The 19,283-nt window shown below is 37.1% G+C and overlaps 2 protein-coding genes across 4 annotated transcripts; one reads left to right on the top strand and one right to left on the bottom strand.

The window, feature by feature from the left end:
- Window positions 1–3,384: 3,384 nt before the first annotated feature.
- LOC103983757 (transcription factor HEC3-like) lies at window positions 3,385–4,191 on the top strand. Its single transcript, XM_009401029.3, has one exon. It carries the CDS (start codon window positions 3,408–3,410, stop codon window positions 3,999–4,001), a length of 594 nt encoding a protein of 197 aa, XP_009399304.3. The 5' UTR covers window positions 3,385–3,407; the 3' UTR covers window positions 4,002–4,191.
- Window positions 4,192–7,597: 3,406 nt separating this feature from the next.
- Window positions 7,598–13,855, bottom strand: LOC103983636 (protein trichome berefringence-like 7). 3 transcript variants are annotated; one of them, XM_065107675.1, is made up of 5 exons: window positions 12,627–13,855; window positions 10,752–10,910; window positions 8,343–8,410; window positions 8,133–8,254; window positions 7,598–7,948 (listed from the first exon to the last, which is right to left on the bottom strand). In XM_065107675.1, the coding sequence occupies exons 1-4, from the start codon at window positions 13,421–13,423 to the stop codon at window positions 8,139–8,141; spliced, it is 1,140 nt and encodes a 379-aa protein (XP_064963747.1). In that variant the 5' UTR covers window positions 13,424–13,855; the 3' UTR covers window positions 7,598–7,948; window positions 8,133–8,138. The 3 variants fall into 3 exon arrangements, with proteins under 3 accessions (XP_064963747.1, XP_009399162.2, XP_018681515.2); XM_009400887.3 differs by having other exon boundaries at window positions 8,133–8,410; XM_018825970.2 differs by lacking the exon at window positions 7,598–7,948 and having other exon boundaries at window positions 8,132–8,254; window positions 8,317–8,410; window positions 12,627–13,575.
- Window positions 13,856–19,283: the final 5,428 nt, after the last annotated feature.

Genomic DNA, 19,283 nt, shown 5'->3' with positions numbered 1-19,283 from the left:
GATTTGATGTTGACATGATAAACATCATTAGCCTATTGGTGGTAGCTTGTGATGTTGCTAATTACCTTAAAAACATTGATGCTGATATTTATTCTAATTACAGAATAACAATGTCTCTTATAATCACAGATTAAACATGTTAGTATGATGATCATGTTCATTGATAGAATTTTGTAGGGACATAAAAAAAGAAGAAAAAAGAATAAAGAAGAGACATTGTGAACCCTAAGAATGATGATAAGCTTTAAAAGTTGTACAGTGTACCTGGGAATCTTAACCCTTACTCTTCTTCCCCTTGTTTGATTCAGTGCTGCTGTCATCAGCAATTTGTCCCACCCTCAAATTACCTCTCTTTTTCCTTACTTCCAATTAGCCGAGTTGAAAGCTACACTAATCAGAAACTCCATTCTTTCAGGAACTCTATGGGAGCATTAACTTCGATGCGTGCGTGTTTTCCTTCCCCTCCCCTTTCACCATCAAATACCAACTTCACATCTTTTTCCTCTCCTGTGATGAGATTTTGTCCAATCCATCTTGGAACTTGTCTTTCCTTTGCTAGTAAAGACTGCGATAAAGTGGAAGACTTGAGGCAGCTCTTTTTTACCAACATCTCTCTCTCTCTCTCTCTCTCTCTCTCATTTGAACACACCATGTTGAACAACCATGAAGGTTTCTCACGTTGCAAATCAATCCTAATGCATGAAAGCATATGTAATATATCAGAGGGATGAGTAGAGAGGGAGGGTGAAGAAGAAATGTCGGGGGAGGTTTTCCACTCCAACATTGTCAGATCAGATGAATGATTTCTTGCTGAACACACTGTTGGAGCATCCACCTCTTTGCCTAGACTATGGACCATGCCTAGGCCTCGAATGCACGTTCTTGGAAATTATTCTGACATGATCTTATCTTCCCTTTATTCTTCAGTGTGAATGGCTTGCATTCCATGATCTCCTCTTTATATCCTCTCTCTCTCTCTCTCTCTAGATCTCTGAGTGCGTGTGTGTGGAAGATTAGGGCAAGCAGAGATATGCATGCACCCAATATAAAGCTAAGACACTGCTTTAGTGTTCAATGAAGAAGACATAGACTTGCTACCTAACCCTAATGTTCAATGAAGGAAGAAAAGAATGATTCAGTCAAATGGTTTCAGAACAAAACCCATGAACAACTAGAATACAGTATCTTTATTTTCATATTCCAAATCATGTCAAGTTTACTGACTTGCCGGGCTATGTGCATGAAAGATTAGGGTTTTATTGGCATATTTAGATGCATGTAGAGTTTCTACAGCTTCAGGAAGAACTCTATCACAAGCTGTAAATCCTAGCAATTAAGCTGAGACTGTGGCATGAAAATACATATATATATACCAGTTTAGTTTGTAGAATTTCATGATGATGCTATTTACTTAGTTGTTTTCACTGTTTAATTGCATTAGATTTTGATATTAAACCTTATCTAATTCTAAGCTACAGAAATATACTTTTTCTTTTCATCCTGGCTAGTGTTATCTACACTACTTACTGCACTATTACATGAATCTATTGACTTTTGCTGCATTAGTTTTTGGTAACTTGACCTAACCTAAGACACAATTAAGCTTTGCATACATAAGAGTGTGCCACAGTATCAACTTAAGCTTGAAGTTGTGACTTCCAAGACATTGAATTGGATATCTAACTCGTGATAATGAAGCTTGCAAAATGCTGTGAGTTGCTGCTATAAATGATGTCACATTTCTTCTCCTAGTCATTACTTCTTTCTCTCATGGATGATGCTATAACATCAATCCAATAATATTCTTATTGTCAAAGATTCTTTCTCTCTGACATTATAAAAGGTTTATTTCCATAAACAAGACAATATTTATCCATGTAGTCAGCTAATAACTTGGGGCTATGCTTTCAAAAGATCAGGTTGATCATAGCATTTAAATTAATTAATTATATATATTTTCATAATCATCTTTATAATTGATAGAAAAACTATGCAAACATGACACATCAACCAAAATCTCAATAGAAAATATTCTCTGAATATTTTTAAGCGCAAGAAATATTTTTCTAATCGCTTGTGGTTAGTGAAGATCGACTTTAAACGATGAACATAAGCACTGTTAATGAGGCTTGACCTTTTCTGCTTTTCATAATTTAATTTATTTTAAAAGATTAATTTAAACATCGAAGGAATCGTATCGAGAATCCCAATCCCACTCGATATTGAGCTCACAAGTCAAATTTAAACCAAGTCGAACTCGTCAACGACTTTGAGTCTGCCACCACCGACATCAACATCAGCCACTGTCAATAATTGTCAGTCTCAATCATGCTGAGCAATTCGAATGGTGAGCTCACGGAAAGATTGTTGTTGACATTACCTACTAGCCCAGAGTTTCTGATTCAGCTATCAAATTGTCTTAGTTCAATTGCTTTGTTTTGTCAAGGATGATCTACTTGAACTGCTGCTAATGCAAGTATTGCTGCAATGCCATTTGATATTAATGCCAGGACTATGCAATTTACTTGTACTCGTGCAGTAAAAATCTCATTGATGATCGATGAGATGTCTCGAGAATTTCTGAAAATAAAATAAAAAGAATGTCTTTAAAGAGAACAATTTTGTCATGAGAACAAAAAAAAAAAAGCTAGAAGAGCTGTTGGCTTTATGATAAGGTCCTTTGTATTGGCAGAATCTATGGTGTCGAATTGGAATTATAATGCACAAACAAACATTAGGAATTGTTTCCTGGATTCAGATTATGTATATTACAATACTCTTTGATGGCCTAAAGCAGTATTAGTTGTCATTGAAATCGAACACTGAGTGCTAAATCTCTCGATTAGTCTGTATCGATCTGTAATCTTCACACTCCACAGGAACATTTCCCAACAGAATGCATTGCCCAACAGAACGAAAAAGGTCTCAGCATTTGACCCAATGCAGCTGATGCCACATAATATATAGAAAGATACCTTGGCATTAATTGCTTGCATTCGTCATTGATGGAAAAGAAGAATTTGAGAGAGAGAGAGAGAGAGAGAGAGAGAGAGAGAGGAACTCTAGGGATGTGTAAAAGCCTGCAATGCTTCACGAGGAGCACAGCTGTAGGGTTGATCATTTGGTGCCTTCTCTAACTTTCTCTCTCCCACCCCATTATTTTATTGTCCTCACCGGACCCAATTCAGCAAGCCAAACATGTCATAAGTCTTGAGTGTGATCATCCCTCTCCCCCTCTCTCTTCCCCTAACCTTAACTTCCATCCAATTACCACCATCATCTCTTTGGTCGACCTCTTTTGGCTTATATAACCTCTTCTTTGTTAGGGCTCTCGGATCATCAGCAAACACACACACTCTCTCTCTCTCTCTCTCTTTGCAGAAGGCCCATACCAGTAGCTTCTCTTTATGGATAACACCAGCAACAACAGTAGTAGCTCTTGGGATCTTGAGATGAGCATGGGGAATCAGTTTCTTTCGGATCACATCCCCTCCGAGTTGTTTCAGCCCACAGACCCATTCCTTGCTCATGTCCATTCGCCGACCTTCCCAGGCACCCACATGAGCGTACAGAGAGAGGTGGAAGGAGAAGAGGCGGAGGAAGAAGCTTTAGGGGCCATGAAGGAGATGATGTACAGGATGGCGGCCATGCAACCGGTGGACATCGACCCCTCCACCATCAAGAAGCCTCGGCGGCGCAACGTGCGGATCAGCGACGACCCGCAGAGCGTAGCTGCGCGGCACCGGCGGGAGCGCATCAGCGAGCGGATCCGCATCCTGCAGTGCCTCGTCCCCGGCGGCACCAAGATGGACACCGCCTCCATGCTCGACGAGGCCATCCGCTACGTCAAGTTCCTCAAGAGACAGGTGCAGGAGCTGCAGCCCACCCCAGCCCAGCCACAAGCTGCAGCACCCGCCGCCGCCGCCTCCTCCTCCTCCTCTTCCTCCTCCGCCATGGCAGCTCCTCCCGCATTAGGGTTTGGCCTTGAGCCAATGCACTGAGCTTCAACAGGTGATTCATAGCTAAGCATAGCGCATAAATATCCCATTTGATGGTGTAGCTAAAAGGATCTAAAGCATAACACATAAGTGTCGTCGGTGTACATACCACCCCCCCTCTATTTGGCTAATCGATCATATCATGTGTGTTGATCATACGATAGATACCATCTTGCTACAATTTGGTTGACTCCATGGCCTTTTATCATGACACAGCTTTCCTTTGGCTCACGTAAGTGTGTATGATTCCTTTCATGTGCTATAATACATCATATAAGAAGAATATATATATATATATATATATATATATATATATATATATATGCACATTATCATATGAATCGTTTAATGTTACAACTCATGATTGCTATGTTGGAAGTCAGTTGGGGAGAGTTTCTTCGGTGGGAAAGAAGAAGGTGATGAGTTTATCCCAACATATAAGAAAGAAAAAGGATAAAAAGAGAACACATCAAAAGCATACATCGAACATGAGATATAATATATATGTGTATAACCTTTTGAATAAAACTATATATGACTTACAAGTATGGGTCACATACATATCAGAAACATGGGAATCGTAGTGACTCAGAATCAAATCAATCATCTTTTGTCTTCCCACTACAAGTCAATTTGCATAGGTACTTGAGACACCATCTTTATATCTGATGATATTGATGTTATATGATGGATATGACTACATATAATTGTCCTATGAGTGTGATTGCATGCATACACATGAATATCAATAGAATATCCTCCATCTTTAATCCTTTTTCTGTTCCACAAATCATTTCATCTCTAATGAAATGATTTACATTCATCTTTGAAGACTAAAATCTGATTATATGTACAATCTATGTATTAAATCTCTCTCTATTTCTGCGCTCATCATACAGTGAATTCTTTCTTTTAAGAAACTATTTCATCTTCATTATGCATAATTCAGTATTCTCATAGTCGAACAAAAAAAATTAAAATTTCTAAAAGAACTTTTAGGTATGTTGAATCGATTTTGTATGATTACCGAATACCTTTTTATCGATTAGTATTATTGACTTATTATGCAACAGTATACGGATGGATGTGTGGAGTTTTTAAGAAATTAAGATGGATATAAGTATTCTTGAATTAAATAAAGGTATAATATTTTACAAAATTGACTAGTGATAAAAAGAACCATATATTCATCCCAAAATAATTGAAGTATTACGATTTATCGTTGTCGTAATATAATTTAGCTTCAACCTTATTCCTGCAAAGTAATTTAGCACATATAGCATGAGATTCTATTTCTACATAACATTTGTATTTAACATATAATCTTAATGTCTATACAACTTTGCAAGCATCTTTCTCAATGTACTTCATGTATGATCTCTTTTCTAATGCATCCATGCACGCACTCACACAAACAAAAAGACAGACAGATAGATAGATAGATAGATAGATAGATAGATAGAGAGAGAGAGAGAGAGGGATGCAGAATGACAGTGACGAAACAAGTTGCAGAACATTAAATTCAGATCAGCCACAGCCAATCATGCAATAAATTATTTCCATCTGTAATCGGATCCTCCCGAGATCTGTCTTCCCCCTCTGCTGAAATCAAAGAAAGCTACCAAATATAAAAAGAGAAGGAAGCAGCAGAGAGAGAGAGAGAGTCACGTACAATGGCGAACTCCACGGGTGGCGAGCCCTCCTGGCTGTAGACACATCCCACCTGCATCTGCATGGCCTCGTGAACCCAAACATTCCGTCACCACTGTCTTCTCTACTGTTAGCTTATCATCTCCGGCTGTTTGAGTTGGCCTCTTTTACATGGCACGGCACGGCATGGCATGCATGCGTGATTTCATGAGAGTGCTCAGATTGCCCACATGAGTGACAAGTGAATGTTACCCACTGATGTATCAGTGTACTTATCGTTAATGACCGATGGTGTACATGCAGCAGCAGTAGTACGTGAAGACACATGAATGGCACGTGAGGATCAGGTGGACTTTATGCAGTGATGCATCAGTATACTTTGTGTGTACTTTGGATGTAGAGGAGATGATAGTCCGCATCCCGGTTTAGCGTTTAATTTTAATTTTAATCTGAATCTGAATCAAATTGAAATAGAAAAATGAATTTGCAAGTTTCGATTTGTGATAATGTTTAATTCGAGTATGACTCGAATAAAAATCAAAAGTGAATCAAGTAATGATCTGATGATTTCGAACCAATTTTTGATATTTGAAAGTAGAATCGGATTATAGTTTATTTTCGAACCGATTAAAGAAATTAAAAGGGTTTCATGTTCTTGTGCTCTGCACTTCAAACATAAAGTCTAATTAGTTAGGGTCGACTAATTTATTTATTTATGGTCAATTAGGTGCTAATGCTCGTAAATTATAGAAATTTTTTTTCATTAATTACTGATAATTATGAGTAGTGATCTAAAGAGAGATAATGAAAACCCTAAAAGAATTTTAATAAATTATTTATTTAATTAGAGGTATTTATGTAATCAATAATGAGATTCGAATAACTCGATCAGGGATGGATAAGTTCCCAATAACATGACTACTCTAAGTTTCACATAAATTGTAATTTGTATTTGGAAGTCATATCCTTTATATAAATGTACAAAGATTTTTGTTTAATAATTACACTTTGAAAACATTTTACATGTAAATTAGATAAAAGATTGCAGATATTGGCAGTGACAGATTAGTGTTGAAGAGTGATATTTTTCTATCAGGAGCTTGAAGCTTGCTGACTTGGAAGAATTGATGCAATGTTCCTAATTTATTGCAAGAAAGTTTCAGAGAGAGAGAGAGAGTTAAACTGTTAGTGAACCAACAATAATTTTATCTTGACCAAACTCTGACACAAATGAGAAAACAGTGCACTTCATGGAGTAGTTCAGCTCAGTCTTCAGTAGATGTTGGTGATGAAGTTTATGAGCTGCTGAGAGATTTCCTTCTTCTCTGGACATGCACAGGAGAAACCATGAAGACTTGGACACAGACTGCCAACTTCCCATGGATCAGGTTGGTAACTCTATTTATTGCAGCAGTTACAATATGTGCAAGGAAGAACATGATGAAACTGGATGCAATCTCATGCTTAACACCTATTTATGGTCAATATTTGTCACCATAGAATTACAAGCTGATTAAATCTGTCATGTCATTACAAATGGTGACCCAAAATATTCTTCATATCAAGAATGATACAGTTTGAGATCCGAATTATAAATAAGTAGTATCATTCCGACCATGAGTTGAGGATCTCTCTTCTCACCATAATCCAAATTATAAACAAGTATCATTCCAACAAATATAACATGGGGATCTTTCTCTTCTCCCTATAATTTACCTTGAAAACACGAGATTTGTCTTACCTCAAGATTTGAGATTCAAATCAGGACCAGGTCGGATTATCTCATAGCAAGGATTTGTAGCAAGGATTTATAAAAGGTAAACATCCATTAAGGTATAAATATACATCAGAAACTTAAATTTTGGAAAATGAATCAAGCAATGCAACCAACCACTGACCTTCAAACCCACAATTTATCAGACATATCTCTAGCGTAAAACAACAAAACAAAAACAAACAAAAAAACAAAATTGATATTTTCATTTGTAAATGTTAACCATGTCATCATTACATTCATTTCTGCAATTACTGAGGTTCAAAAAGGAACAAAAACAAATCAAAAAGAAATATAAGATTCTACGGCTTGGTGTTACTCCAAAAGCTCGTCACAGGACCAAAAAAGACAAAGAATTATTCAAAAGAATGGATGTGAACTGATTTCCCCTAACAAAATGCGTCTGTGTTAGAGACAACTCTTCCCCTTTCAGCATCCCCTGTGAGGCGAAACCAGAAAGAATCTATAATATGTGAAAAATAAAAGGCCATCATTCCTCAGTGTCATCTACCTATCTGTTTCCACCCTGCAGATAGGAAAAGGGATGTCTCGTTATGCATGACATGGAAATTAAGATTCACTACTCACATTAGTATGTTCTAATATGATCAATTGTTTTGTTTCCTTATCCGGAGATGAATTGGGAAGTATTAATGCAAGCTTTGTGGCTGCAAGTGTACTGCATAGTGGAGACAATAACGGAGACTCACCATTCGTCAGAAGATAAGAGAATACAAGCTCGTTCCAAGCATCGGGGACTCCAGGAAGACACCAGTGGCTGCAATCAAGAATGGAAGATGGGTGGCTCCAAGTGCCGATGTGGGCGTCGCTCCTAGACGCACCCATTAATGTTACATTGAGGACGGTAACAGGAACTGTCATATTTGCAACTACCTCAGCTAATATATCAGCAAACTCACTCCTGTCATTAGCTTTGGCCACGGCGAGAGGTTGCTCGGTTACCTCACAGGCCTTTTGGTTTAAGCCACTGAAACACCATAATCCATACAAGTAATGTTACGAGGAGTTAATCCTATACTTTTAACAGAACAAATGAAAATTAACCAAGTGGCAAGCAGGTCAAACATGAGCACAGAATGTGTCTTGCATTGGACAGTGACATAAAAAGAATGTGTGCGGCAAATCAACAAAAGTAACCAATTCTGCCAACCCACATGATTTCCTCTTACATGGATGTCCGAAGACACAGAGAAACATCTTATAAGCCTAATTAGTTGACAGATGCAGGCATCAGCACTAACTCTTCGTAGCAAAGTGGTTGTCTCTTAAAACTGTAAGAATATCGCTCGACACTTTTAAGTAGATGAATATTAGGAACAATTTAGATTCCAAGTGATAACTTTAGAAGAATCTCAATTATTCGATGAACCTGCCTTCACATGTGAGTATCTTAGCTAGCTTGTTTTCCATACTAGGTAGACCCATTACTCTCACTTTGAGGATACCAGAACAACTACTCGTTCACAGTTGTGTGCACAACTGCTGATTGAATTACAGGGTAAGAGAAAGATTATCACATTGCCTTGGCATTTCAACAGTCCAGAATTGGTCACTGTGGAATGATTGTGAGAATCGGGTCTAATATAGTGCAAAAGTTTCCATATAGACTTAGTTTTGGTGCACTAATATCTACTTTACATAGAAAAACACATCTTGAAATGAAATTCTCATATATGTTCATATGATGTAACCTTGTTAAGAAGTTAACCCTCCAACAGGGTAAGCATCCATCAAGACCACTGTTAGGATGGTTTCTGTTGAAATAGGATAGAAGATAATTTGTTTTCTTTTTCTTCTCTCTGCCTACGGCATATAAAATCAAAAATAGTAATAGAAAAACTGGCTACCAAAAGATCAGAGCACTTCAGTACAAGTTCTTTGCGGTCAAATAACCAGTTCAATAAGAGTGAAAATTTTCTAATTCAATTAGCATGCTTAGATATCTAAACAGAACCAAGACACTTATTTCTAATTTAGACTACAAACCCATCTAATTCTGTTCTAGTAGCTAAATGTAGCCTAGATCAGGGATGCATTCATCCATCTTCGAGTCAGATTTAGTTTCTAGAAGGAACTCAGATAAAAGAGTAAAGGACAACACATAACGAAAAAGGATGATATAGAAAAGCTGGAAACTTTATTTACAACCAGCAGGTGTTCATCCAGGACTCTAGAAGATAGGAGAACATAAGCAACGTGAACAAGTTATATTTCTAGTATAACCTTGAAGAAAACAAAGACCCCGGATTAGACACCTCAATAACTCTTAGATAACATTTAGTCTAAATTGACCCTTTCAAATGAAAATCGAGACAGATATGCAATAATAAATCAAGTCTAAGCAATGGATGAATTTATACTAAAAAAAGATCATATTGAATTCTAGGTGGCCTTTCTATCAATATCACGGTTAGCAAGATTAGGATTGAGACCGTGATCCAGACAGACTGGGGGCAACAAAATCAGGAACAGCAAAATTGGTTGGAACAAAATCATGATGAATGAGAATGGTTGGATCAGATAGATGAGATCGAGATCTCAAATGCCATAATATCTCTCTTCCTTGTCATAACATATGTATTCAGCTAAGAACTACTATTTCACTTCTATTTGCCTGTACTCCTACCTCTCTATTCACACATTGTTGGATGACGACCATTGAAATAGTGACAAATGCAATGGTGGCAATTGCTAAACAAAGATGCCACATCCTCTGCTTCACAATAATATTCATATTTTTTTCTCACAATTCCTAGTCTTCCTCTGCTTTCATCTTCTTTAAAGGCTGACACCTGTTGCAGCAGTCAACCTTCTATCGCTTCTTTTGTTTGAGGTTGAATATTTTTCCGGAACTGATCGAAATTTGCCAACTCTAACCAAGCCTGATCAGTTTATAATCTGATTCTGACAAGTTCCGATCAATCTGTTTATAAAGCTGAAAGATTGGTCGAAATTGGATTGGCTTTGACCGAGACAACTATTGATCAGGTGATCCACATCCAACTTGGTTATTACAGAAACCTATGGTCTATATCATTGTATTCTTGAAAATGTAGTAGCTATGGGGGCAATGAGAACAATGTAAGTAATATGAACTAAAATAAAATTCAGGCTGTAAAAGATCTGTCTACACAAAACGTGTAACAAATGAAATATTAAAGGTACTTAGATGTCATATTTACCTAATTTAGTTTAGTTCAGAAAATGCCACTTGTAAACCAGTAAAGTATACAATCTAAAATTTTAAAACTAGGAATAACTAACACCTCTCTAATTAGAAGTTCAACATATTGGTATGAAATAAATACCTCCAGTGGGAAGGTTCGAATGTTCGGAAGAAGACATGAGTTCTGTTTGTGTTAACCATTGTTTCAACCCATGTTGCCCAGGTGTCCAAGGCCATCCTGAAGGCAGAACTGATGGACTTTCCGAGCTTCAATACTCCTCCAACCTGGAAATAACAACCCCTGCAGAGCAGATCATTTAGGATTTGTTTTTAGTGAAAACTACTTAAATATCTTAAGTTCTGATTGCAAAGTTGCATATAAAATGATAAATAATATAGCTTGAGATTGTTGAAAACTAATATGCCTGATATGTTAATCTTCAGATCACTCTTGAAGCTATCAACATTTCAACATCATGTTGTTCTCCTCAGGACAAACGATGATTGTTATCTCTTCTGCAGGCTTTGAAGATTATAACAACAGAGCTAGACCATAGCTTCAGGACATATTAATAAAACCAAAATGGTTCACAGTACAAGTATGATACTACTGGAATAGCAAGTGATTCGGGTCTTATCCAACTAAATTGTCAGCTGAGATCCTAGCAAGAACAGTTCATGCTCTGAAGGTGACTGTAGCATGACTTACTCCATCTACAAAATCTGGCTGCTTTATATTGGCAGAATCCTCATGAGCTTGGTCAGGATCTACTGACAAAAAAATCTTGGGCTTTGGGTCATGATATGATGGTTTTAAGGCTGTTGATATTCTTTCTCATTAAATTAATTTCAAGTAACCAAAACTGTAAATGCATTATGTTAGGTAATAAGAAAAGAAGGCTCATTAGGACTTCTATCACGGGTGCCTTTGGCTCTTGATGGGAAATAAAAGTGGGAAAAAGTCTATATTCATTATTGCTGCTTGGGATGCACATATATTCAAATTTTATTTTGATCCTAGTAGGAATCTGAGGCATTATTTTTCTGATTAATAGCTGTTGAGGGCGAGAGTCCAGTACTTAATATGTTCTAGTATACTTCAATGACATGCATGCAACTGTTCATCACCCAAACTTGCACAGTCTCCCATTCTTTTCACTCTTATCTACGTCCTACGATTCACACAATTATAAGCTAAAGAACTTATTTTGCACCATAATACATCATCATCCTGGAAGGGGACTTCTATTGCCTTTCAACACCTCAAACCCATCAGCTTTCTACCACTATCACAATATAAAAAAAATTAGTAAATCAGTTCAAAGCGTTCCTCACTAAATCTCATTTTTAAAATACAAAGGGTTCTCATACAATGTTGAACCATGGTGGACTCTTCATGCAAGTGGCTTTACACACTGCTCACTCTACTAGTTGAAAATTATATTTTTGATTAAGAAGTTGACATACTGTACACTCTTAACGATGGTAATCCCTTCACAAGTTTTTCTCTCCTGAAAAAATTTCTTCTACGAGTTATGATAGGATGACATATTTCTCAAAAAGATAGATCAGTAAGATACTTGGTAACATCTGCAATTTAACATATTTGTTCCAATCTGTAGCAAGTCGGCAACTACATGACCTGCTTTCATCTACTGATTCTAGGCCCCAAGTGTTATAGGCTTCTTGATGCTCAGGCTGTGTTCATCGAGTGGCTTTTCAGTCAGGAATTTTTCCTCCCGACTTGTTTCATATAGTTGAAACTCTTCACAGAGCCATTGAAGATTGTTGAGTCCGTAGACCTATCTCCATTTAGAATGATTCTTGTCCTACACCGCTTGTAATTTGGAATGTATAAGACAAAGACCTCATCCCGAGTTCTTTACAAAGAGATTTATAGAACAAATTTTCAAATAAAATATAAGATCATGTCCAACAGGAGACTACTATGATCGAGCTTTTAAACAACATTAAGGAAACTAGGGGAAAAACCTAAGAGCCAAATGCAAAAACTTACACATCAAAGAGTTTACTTGGAGTCCACCAATGACCTGAGTTGAAGATCAGAACATCTGAATCAATCCACCTCTGATTAATCTCATCCATCTTGTCCAGTTTGAGTGTCATATGGATCCTCCTCGGTCCATTTGTCGGTGGCAAGCCCTGCTGCACTAGGAACACTGAGCGGAAGAACTCTACACTCAGGTTGAATGTTTGGAACTTAACACCCAAGAATCGAATTGTTTTCGAGATCTTATTTCCATTCACTTCATAAACAGTTTTGGGATCCTGCACCCCGGTCATAAGCATGCATATGAGAGACTCCCACTGTGTGCGACTCATCGAATCACCCACAAAGACAACTCGCTTCCCTCTGAGCCGTTGCAAGATTTCATGTACGTCAAACTTGGGAATATCACAGTGTCGAGGCTTCCACCTCCACTTAAGATAGTTTTTATCTTGTCTCCCATTTGCCAAGCAATTGAACCCCCTCTCGGCAAATGGGCATTCCGTGCCATTGTACAGCGGATATGAGCTATCTGGAACCCAGCTACCGTCAAAGACATCACAGACATCGGACTCATCATAGAACCCTGCAACCAACCTCCCACGACTGGGGTATCGGAAAGCATAGAGATAAATAACACATCCAACGACAAGTAGCACCGAGGCCAAACAGAAGATCACTGCCAGGTAACTGAAGGATGGCCCTGGCGCCACCCACCATTTCCGATGAGCCGAAACCCTAGGACTGCCCACACTCCGAGGCGTAAGTCTAGCCGAAGCACTCCTGCTAAAAGTACCGTTCACCATCGCATCGCAGCTGCAGAAAGATCGAAGAACCACCCTATCTTCCAACGAAGATCAAATCGACCTCAAGAACTGAGGGATCGGTCGGTTCCACCTAAGATCAGCCAACAGGCGACGAAACCGCCGGTTCTTGATCCCAACCCAATCCCGACGAGCAACAAAAACCCATTTTCCACCATCCCAGAGCCGTGAACTGGACGATACGTGAGTCAAAATCCGATTTTGAGCACAGAAGGTCCGATTTCTACACCGGGCGACAAAATTTACAGAGGACAAAGGATCGAGAGGGGAGAGACACAGAAATCAAACCCGATCCTCCTCACGATACACCCCCTTCAACCGCCCATGCCACTTCTCGTTAACGGAAACGCCAACTCTAGCTCGAGATCTCGCGCCGGTGGCAGCGAAAAGAGAGGAATGTGGCGGAGTGGAGAGGCCGCGCTCCGAGGATGGTGGCGAAGGGACGGAGATTAAATAGCTGACAAGTAGAACGGTAATTTGGTAAATTTTGAAAACGTGACACATTTTGGAAGTTGGTAATTATGTAGACGGAGTTTGTTTTGAATTTATTGACTTCATTAATGTGTAATTTTCACTTTTGGTATGCTAAATTGATATGATAGTTTTAGGGCCAAATTGTCATCAATTTTATTACCCCCTTTCTTTTCAAATTATTTTTTTTAAAAAGTGGTGCCATTTTTGGAATAATATATACTTGTATATATGCTTTGAAAAAGAGAATATTATTATTATTTATTATTTATTATTATTATATAAATATTTTCATATATATTATAATTATAATAATAACATGAATTACTCAGGATTTTTTTACCATCATTTGCATCGATAAAAAATCATATATTTAATCTATGCTATTTACTTGTAACATATTACTCATAAAAAGATAAGGTTTCAGAAAGTATCTTTACGTCTTGTTTTGACATAAACTTCGAAGAAAAACTCGATATGTTTCATCTTTTTAATATTATGCTTCGTAACAAAAAGTTGAAAGATCAATATATCGAGGGTATTGATGTGATCTGTTACTGATTGTTTGAGTTGGGATGGTAATTCGGATCCAATTGAAATTCATTTTAAATTAGTCTCGATCTAAGAGTGTCGAACTTATAAAACTAAACGGAAAACATTCCTGTTTAATGATCATTCGACAATCAAGTCAATTCTTGAGTTCAATCTATGCCTAGGCTAGTCGCACCAATCATGAGTTTAGACGATCGATCATTCGATCTCATATCACTTCATGATAAGTACGTGTCTCAAGATCCAACAATTTCGTGTTGATCACGTGTAATCCTTGTGTTATTTGACAATTGACCCGTCAATGACGTGTAGCCCACGTGATAATGTTACATCCGACATGTCACTCTTTCATAGAGATGAAAGCAAACCTAGTATTAGATAGACATATAACGTGATATCATAAGTAACATCCCACATGTGCATCATATAAGAATATGATTCTAGGCCTAGAATATGATTCTAGGGGAAGATGATAAATTTTAAGTTTGTGATATCTAGGACATCTAAATCTCAAGTCAAGTTAGAGAGATTGTGGTATCATGATCTAGCTTCAAAAGATGATAAAAGCTTCTAGTTTGTTATATATATATATATATATATATATATATATATATATATATATATATATATATATATATATATATATATATATATATATATATATATATATATATATATTGTTAGATGGATTTATTATTATTAACTTGGATTAAAGTAATTTCGATTAGTAATATAGGTTTATCAAGATATGAGTTTATACCTTAATAAAAAATAATTTAACATTTCAACTATTAATTTTGATAAAACTTTAAGAGCATTCATTTGAACTAATTTATAGGAAAACAAATATATTTGGTTGTACATAAAGTGGCCAATGCATTCAACAAATCAAAAGTTTCTCAAATGAGGTGAGACAATTGGGGATGGATGATGATGACCAGCTTGGAGTGCTCAATGACAACATTGTAGTAATGAAATCATGGCTTGAGTAGGTGGTGTCTTCCCTTGAGATAGGTTCTACCTCAGCACCCTTCTTTATATGCTAAGGAGAGTAGGTTTCAGTTGACTTCTCCCTCGATAAAAAGAAGACATGTTTGGAGGAAGAGGAAGAAAAGCTGCAAAGACAGATGTGACTATAGAAAGAGACTTTGGATCAGCAAAGTGTTGGAAAGTTGATGTCTGGTGTCACTTAGCTCAGGTGAGGATACTCTTTTCTAGTTTCCTTTGGGAACAGCAAGGTGTCATGTCCTCTTCAAGAGTCAGTAATCCCCAGCATTTCAATGAAGAATTCAAACACAAACCAATGCAGTCTTGACCTAAAAGCTCTTTCCAACTTCTGGGTTAAGAATGATTCTAAAAAGAGTTTCTCAACATGCTTAAATCAAATTTGGATACTCTTACTAGGATTTAGAATGATTCCAAAATATGATAAATTTATATTTAAAACATTAATTTAGTAGTAATACATTAGATCCTCTTATTATGATAAAGTTTAACTACAGAAAATAAAGTCTTGAGATTAAATTCTGTCTTCACCACTTAGTTGAATATGTTTTACAGTTTAGTGCTTCATAAATGTGTCACTATACTACATATTACCTACCCTGGACATTATTACTTGTGCAGCTGCAGAGTAGCAGATTCATTGTTTCATCAGCTGGTGGATTCCCCCATTTAGCACACCAGTCATAAACAATGAAAGAGATGCTTGCTGACAGAATGCAGTCATCAAACTAGTCTATCATACAAAAATATTCACATATTGTTCACCTACTCCTTAAATGGTATCTGAAACAGGAGGCTCTAGAGAAGTGTAGAAGATGATGATGATGAAACATAAAAAATACAAATAATGCAGTACATGCATGGAAAAACTGAGCTTGATTGCTTACAAAGGAAAAAAGTGTGCTATATCCTATTTTGTGATTGAATTAAAGTGCATTGCAACAAGTTTTCAGTAACTTTCCTGAAAGTAAGAGGAAAGGAAAACAGCCAGGTGATTGTCAAATGATTAAAGCAAAAATGGATTGTTGGTGGGACAATCTGTAGATTCTATTGAAGACCCTTGTCATGGTTATTCTAAACTGAATGCGATCTAAGATTCTAACTTGGAACAAGATCCAATCAATTGATCCTTTTTCCATGACCAGAATCATAAGTATCAAGTTCTTCACTATTTGTACATAAAACAGATCAGAGCAACGAAATCCTGTGTCCTTACAAGGAGACAGACCAACAATTCCTACAATTCAAGCTAATGATTTGTCTCAGTGAAGTAAAAATGTTGAAGAAGTTGGAGAGGAGAAGTGGGCACAAACTCCAATTTCATGCATAAGCCATTGGATGAGGTTCGAAAGGAGTTGTTGAGTGCTGTGCTTTGCTCATGAAAAGCTTGACACCATCTTCATTGCTCTCCAAATTGGTTCAAGAGAAGAACATTCCAAAGTTTTCCTTGTAGGAGCTCTTAAGAAAGAGACGAGTGTGTGAGAAGTGATTACTAAGTGTTGGAGGAAAAATATGTTAAGAACTTGGTAAAATGCAGAGGTTTTTATTCTGACCCAAATGAGTTCTATTCAAATTGCTTTCCATGTTCTCCACCTTCTTTTGTGGGGGAATTTTATTGTTTGAACTTGTAGACTTTGTGAGTTCTCCAGGTGTCTTCTCTCTGTCTCTCTCTCTCTCTCTCTCTCTCTCTCTCTCTCTCTCTCTTCATATGAGAAGATTGTTTGAATATTTTGAAAGACAAATAATTATTTTTTTAGTTAAGCAATCGAGTCCAGATAAATGAAGATTTCATTAATTAAAGAAGCATATGACAGTATCAGTCAGGTTCGATAGTTTAGATCAGCTTCTTCCTCCTGAGAAGCAAGCTTGCACATTGTCTTAAAGGACCACAAGATCAGCATTCTTTCAAACAAAAGCTAATAACTTAATATGATCCAAATAAAATAAACTAAGATTTGGATTGTACTCTACTAAACAAAGATGCATTTATTTCTTGATGGGAGTCAGGGAAGCCATTGGTGAATGCAGAGTTAGCTGAACATTGTCTTCACTTGCCTTTGCCGCACTGATATTTACTTTTGGGATGCTTGTTCTTGGATCCTAACTTGATCTGCAATGCTTACATGTCTGGTTTTCTTGATGTCGGAGCAATGTATTCTGAAACAGCATGCAACATTTAAGTTTGATAGCATTGGAATTCTAGGTTTCTATCTGAACACCTTCAATGTTTGCTCATGTGCCACTTCATTTTGATTCCAATAAGAAATCATTTTGACACAGTTAGCTCCTATGTTTCGGGAACACTGTAACTATGTGATACATGATGATAATCGATTGATGCAGCTGCTAATGTTGCTAAACTGACAAAGGGTTAGTGAGCTGTGAGCTTCTGTTCATTTGGCTTTGTTATAGTCTGCTCAACAACTTGAGTTTACTGATGTCTGTAACATGATTAGAGTAAATTAACACTTCATCATGTTAATTTCCTGAATGAAAACACCCTCAAGGGAACAAGGTACATAAAAATGATCTTAAGAGATCATCCATAATTATACATGTTGCAACCATTGATTGAAGTAGAAAACACTTCTACATCGTGGATCCTAATAAACACATTGCAATCTGAATGTCTAACCAGTGTTCTTGGATGCTCAATGTCTTATCTATTGTTCTTATAAGTTTCCTGTGTTTGTGTTGCTTGCAGGAGACTTTTTTTGATACGGAACTTCGTTTTGTAGTTTTCATTTTCTTCTGCTGGTTCCATTGACTCGAGATCAATTAATAAGATTGATTGCACGGCAACTGAGAATTTCTACAAGCCAACGCATGATACTGGCTGATAATTTGCAGCAAGTATGAGAAGCTACTGCAGTTTATGTTCCTTCTTGGATTTCTCTGTCCATGAATGCGTTTTTGTACCCTTGTGTTTGTACCAAGAGAAATAACAATGCAGTCTTGTCATGTCCACCACCACATACTGGCATGCACGCACGCACGCACGTACGTGTCCTTCATCGATACGGCAGGCACATTCGTGTCCTCCGATGCATGGGGTCACGGCACCTCTTCCTCTTCAAGCTCTTCGACCGTGTAGCAGCACTCTGTGTTCGACTTTGTCTTCTTCCACTTCAATCTCTAAATGCTGCTCCGCCCGTCGATTGATCGAATGCATGAGATCGAAACATGCTCTCTGTGTCGATGGGAAGAAGCACACATGTGTCTTCTTTACAAAGCAGGGCTAGTGATGCAACCAAGCTGAAGGTGATAGAGAAAGACAAGTATGACTCGTGCCGATCTCAAACCTCGGCTGACACATTGCAGTGCTCACAGTAAGATTGGTGAAGACTATTATGTGGTTCTGTAGTGGTTTTAACTGGCGTCGATCATATCTTATTAGGTCAACCCAAGTGTATTCTTTTCCTCATGAAATCCTTGAAATATATAAGTTATTTTTTGAACGATTGAACGAAAATATAAGGTTTATTTTTATACTTCAAATTCTTGTCATTTAAGTAATCTAATTCTCCAAGCAATTTGATTCCTCGTAGGATGAGGAGAAGAAGACTTTGATATCCAAGTAACGACCTAGAGAATGAATGATACAATGCAAACCTAGAAAATAAATTATAAATTCTTTGAATTAACCCAAATTCAGAAATAAATCCCTTTATATTAATTTCATTCGTCATCTCGCTCGATCTACTAACAAAAAATTAGGAGTATACAAAAATCTCACATCCCATTAAATTAAAGAGTTCTGTATCATTAAAACATATTAACTCCAAAAATCCAAAAATACTGATCAACCTTACAA

This window comes from Musa acuminata, chromosome BXJ2-5 (assembly GCF_036884655.1).
Source record: "Musa acuminata AAA Group cultivar baxijiao chromosome BXJ2-5, Cavendish_Baxijiao_AAA, whole genome shotgun sequence".
Lineage (NCBI taxonomy): Eukaryota > Viridiplantae > Streptophyta > Magnoliopsida > Zingiberales > Musaceae > Musa > Musa acuminata.
This window is presented reverse-complemented; position numbering and strand designations above follow the sequence as displayed.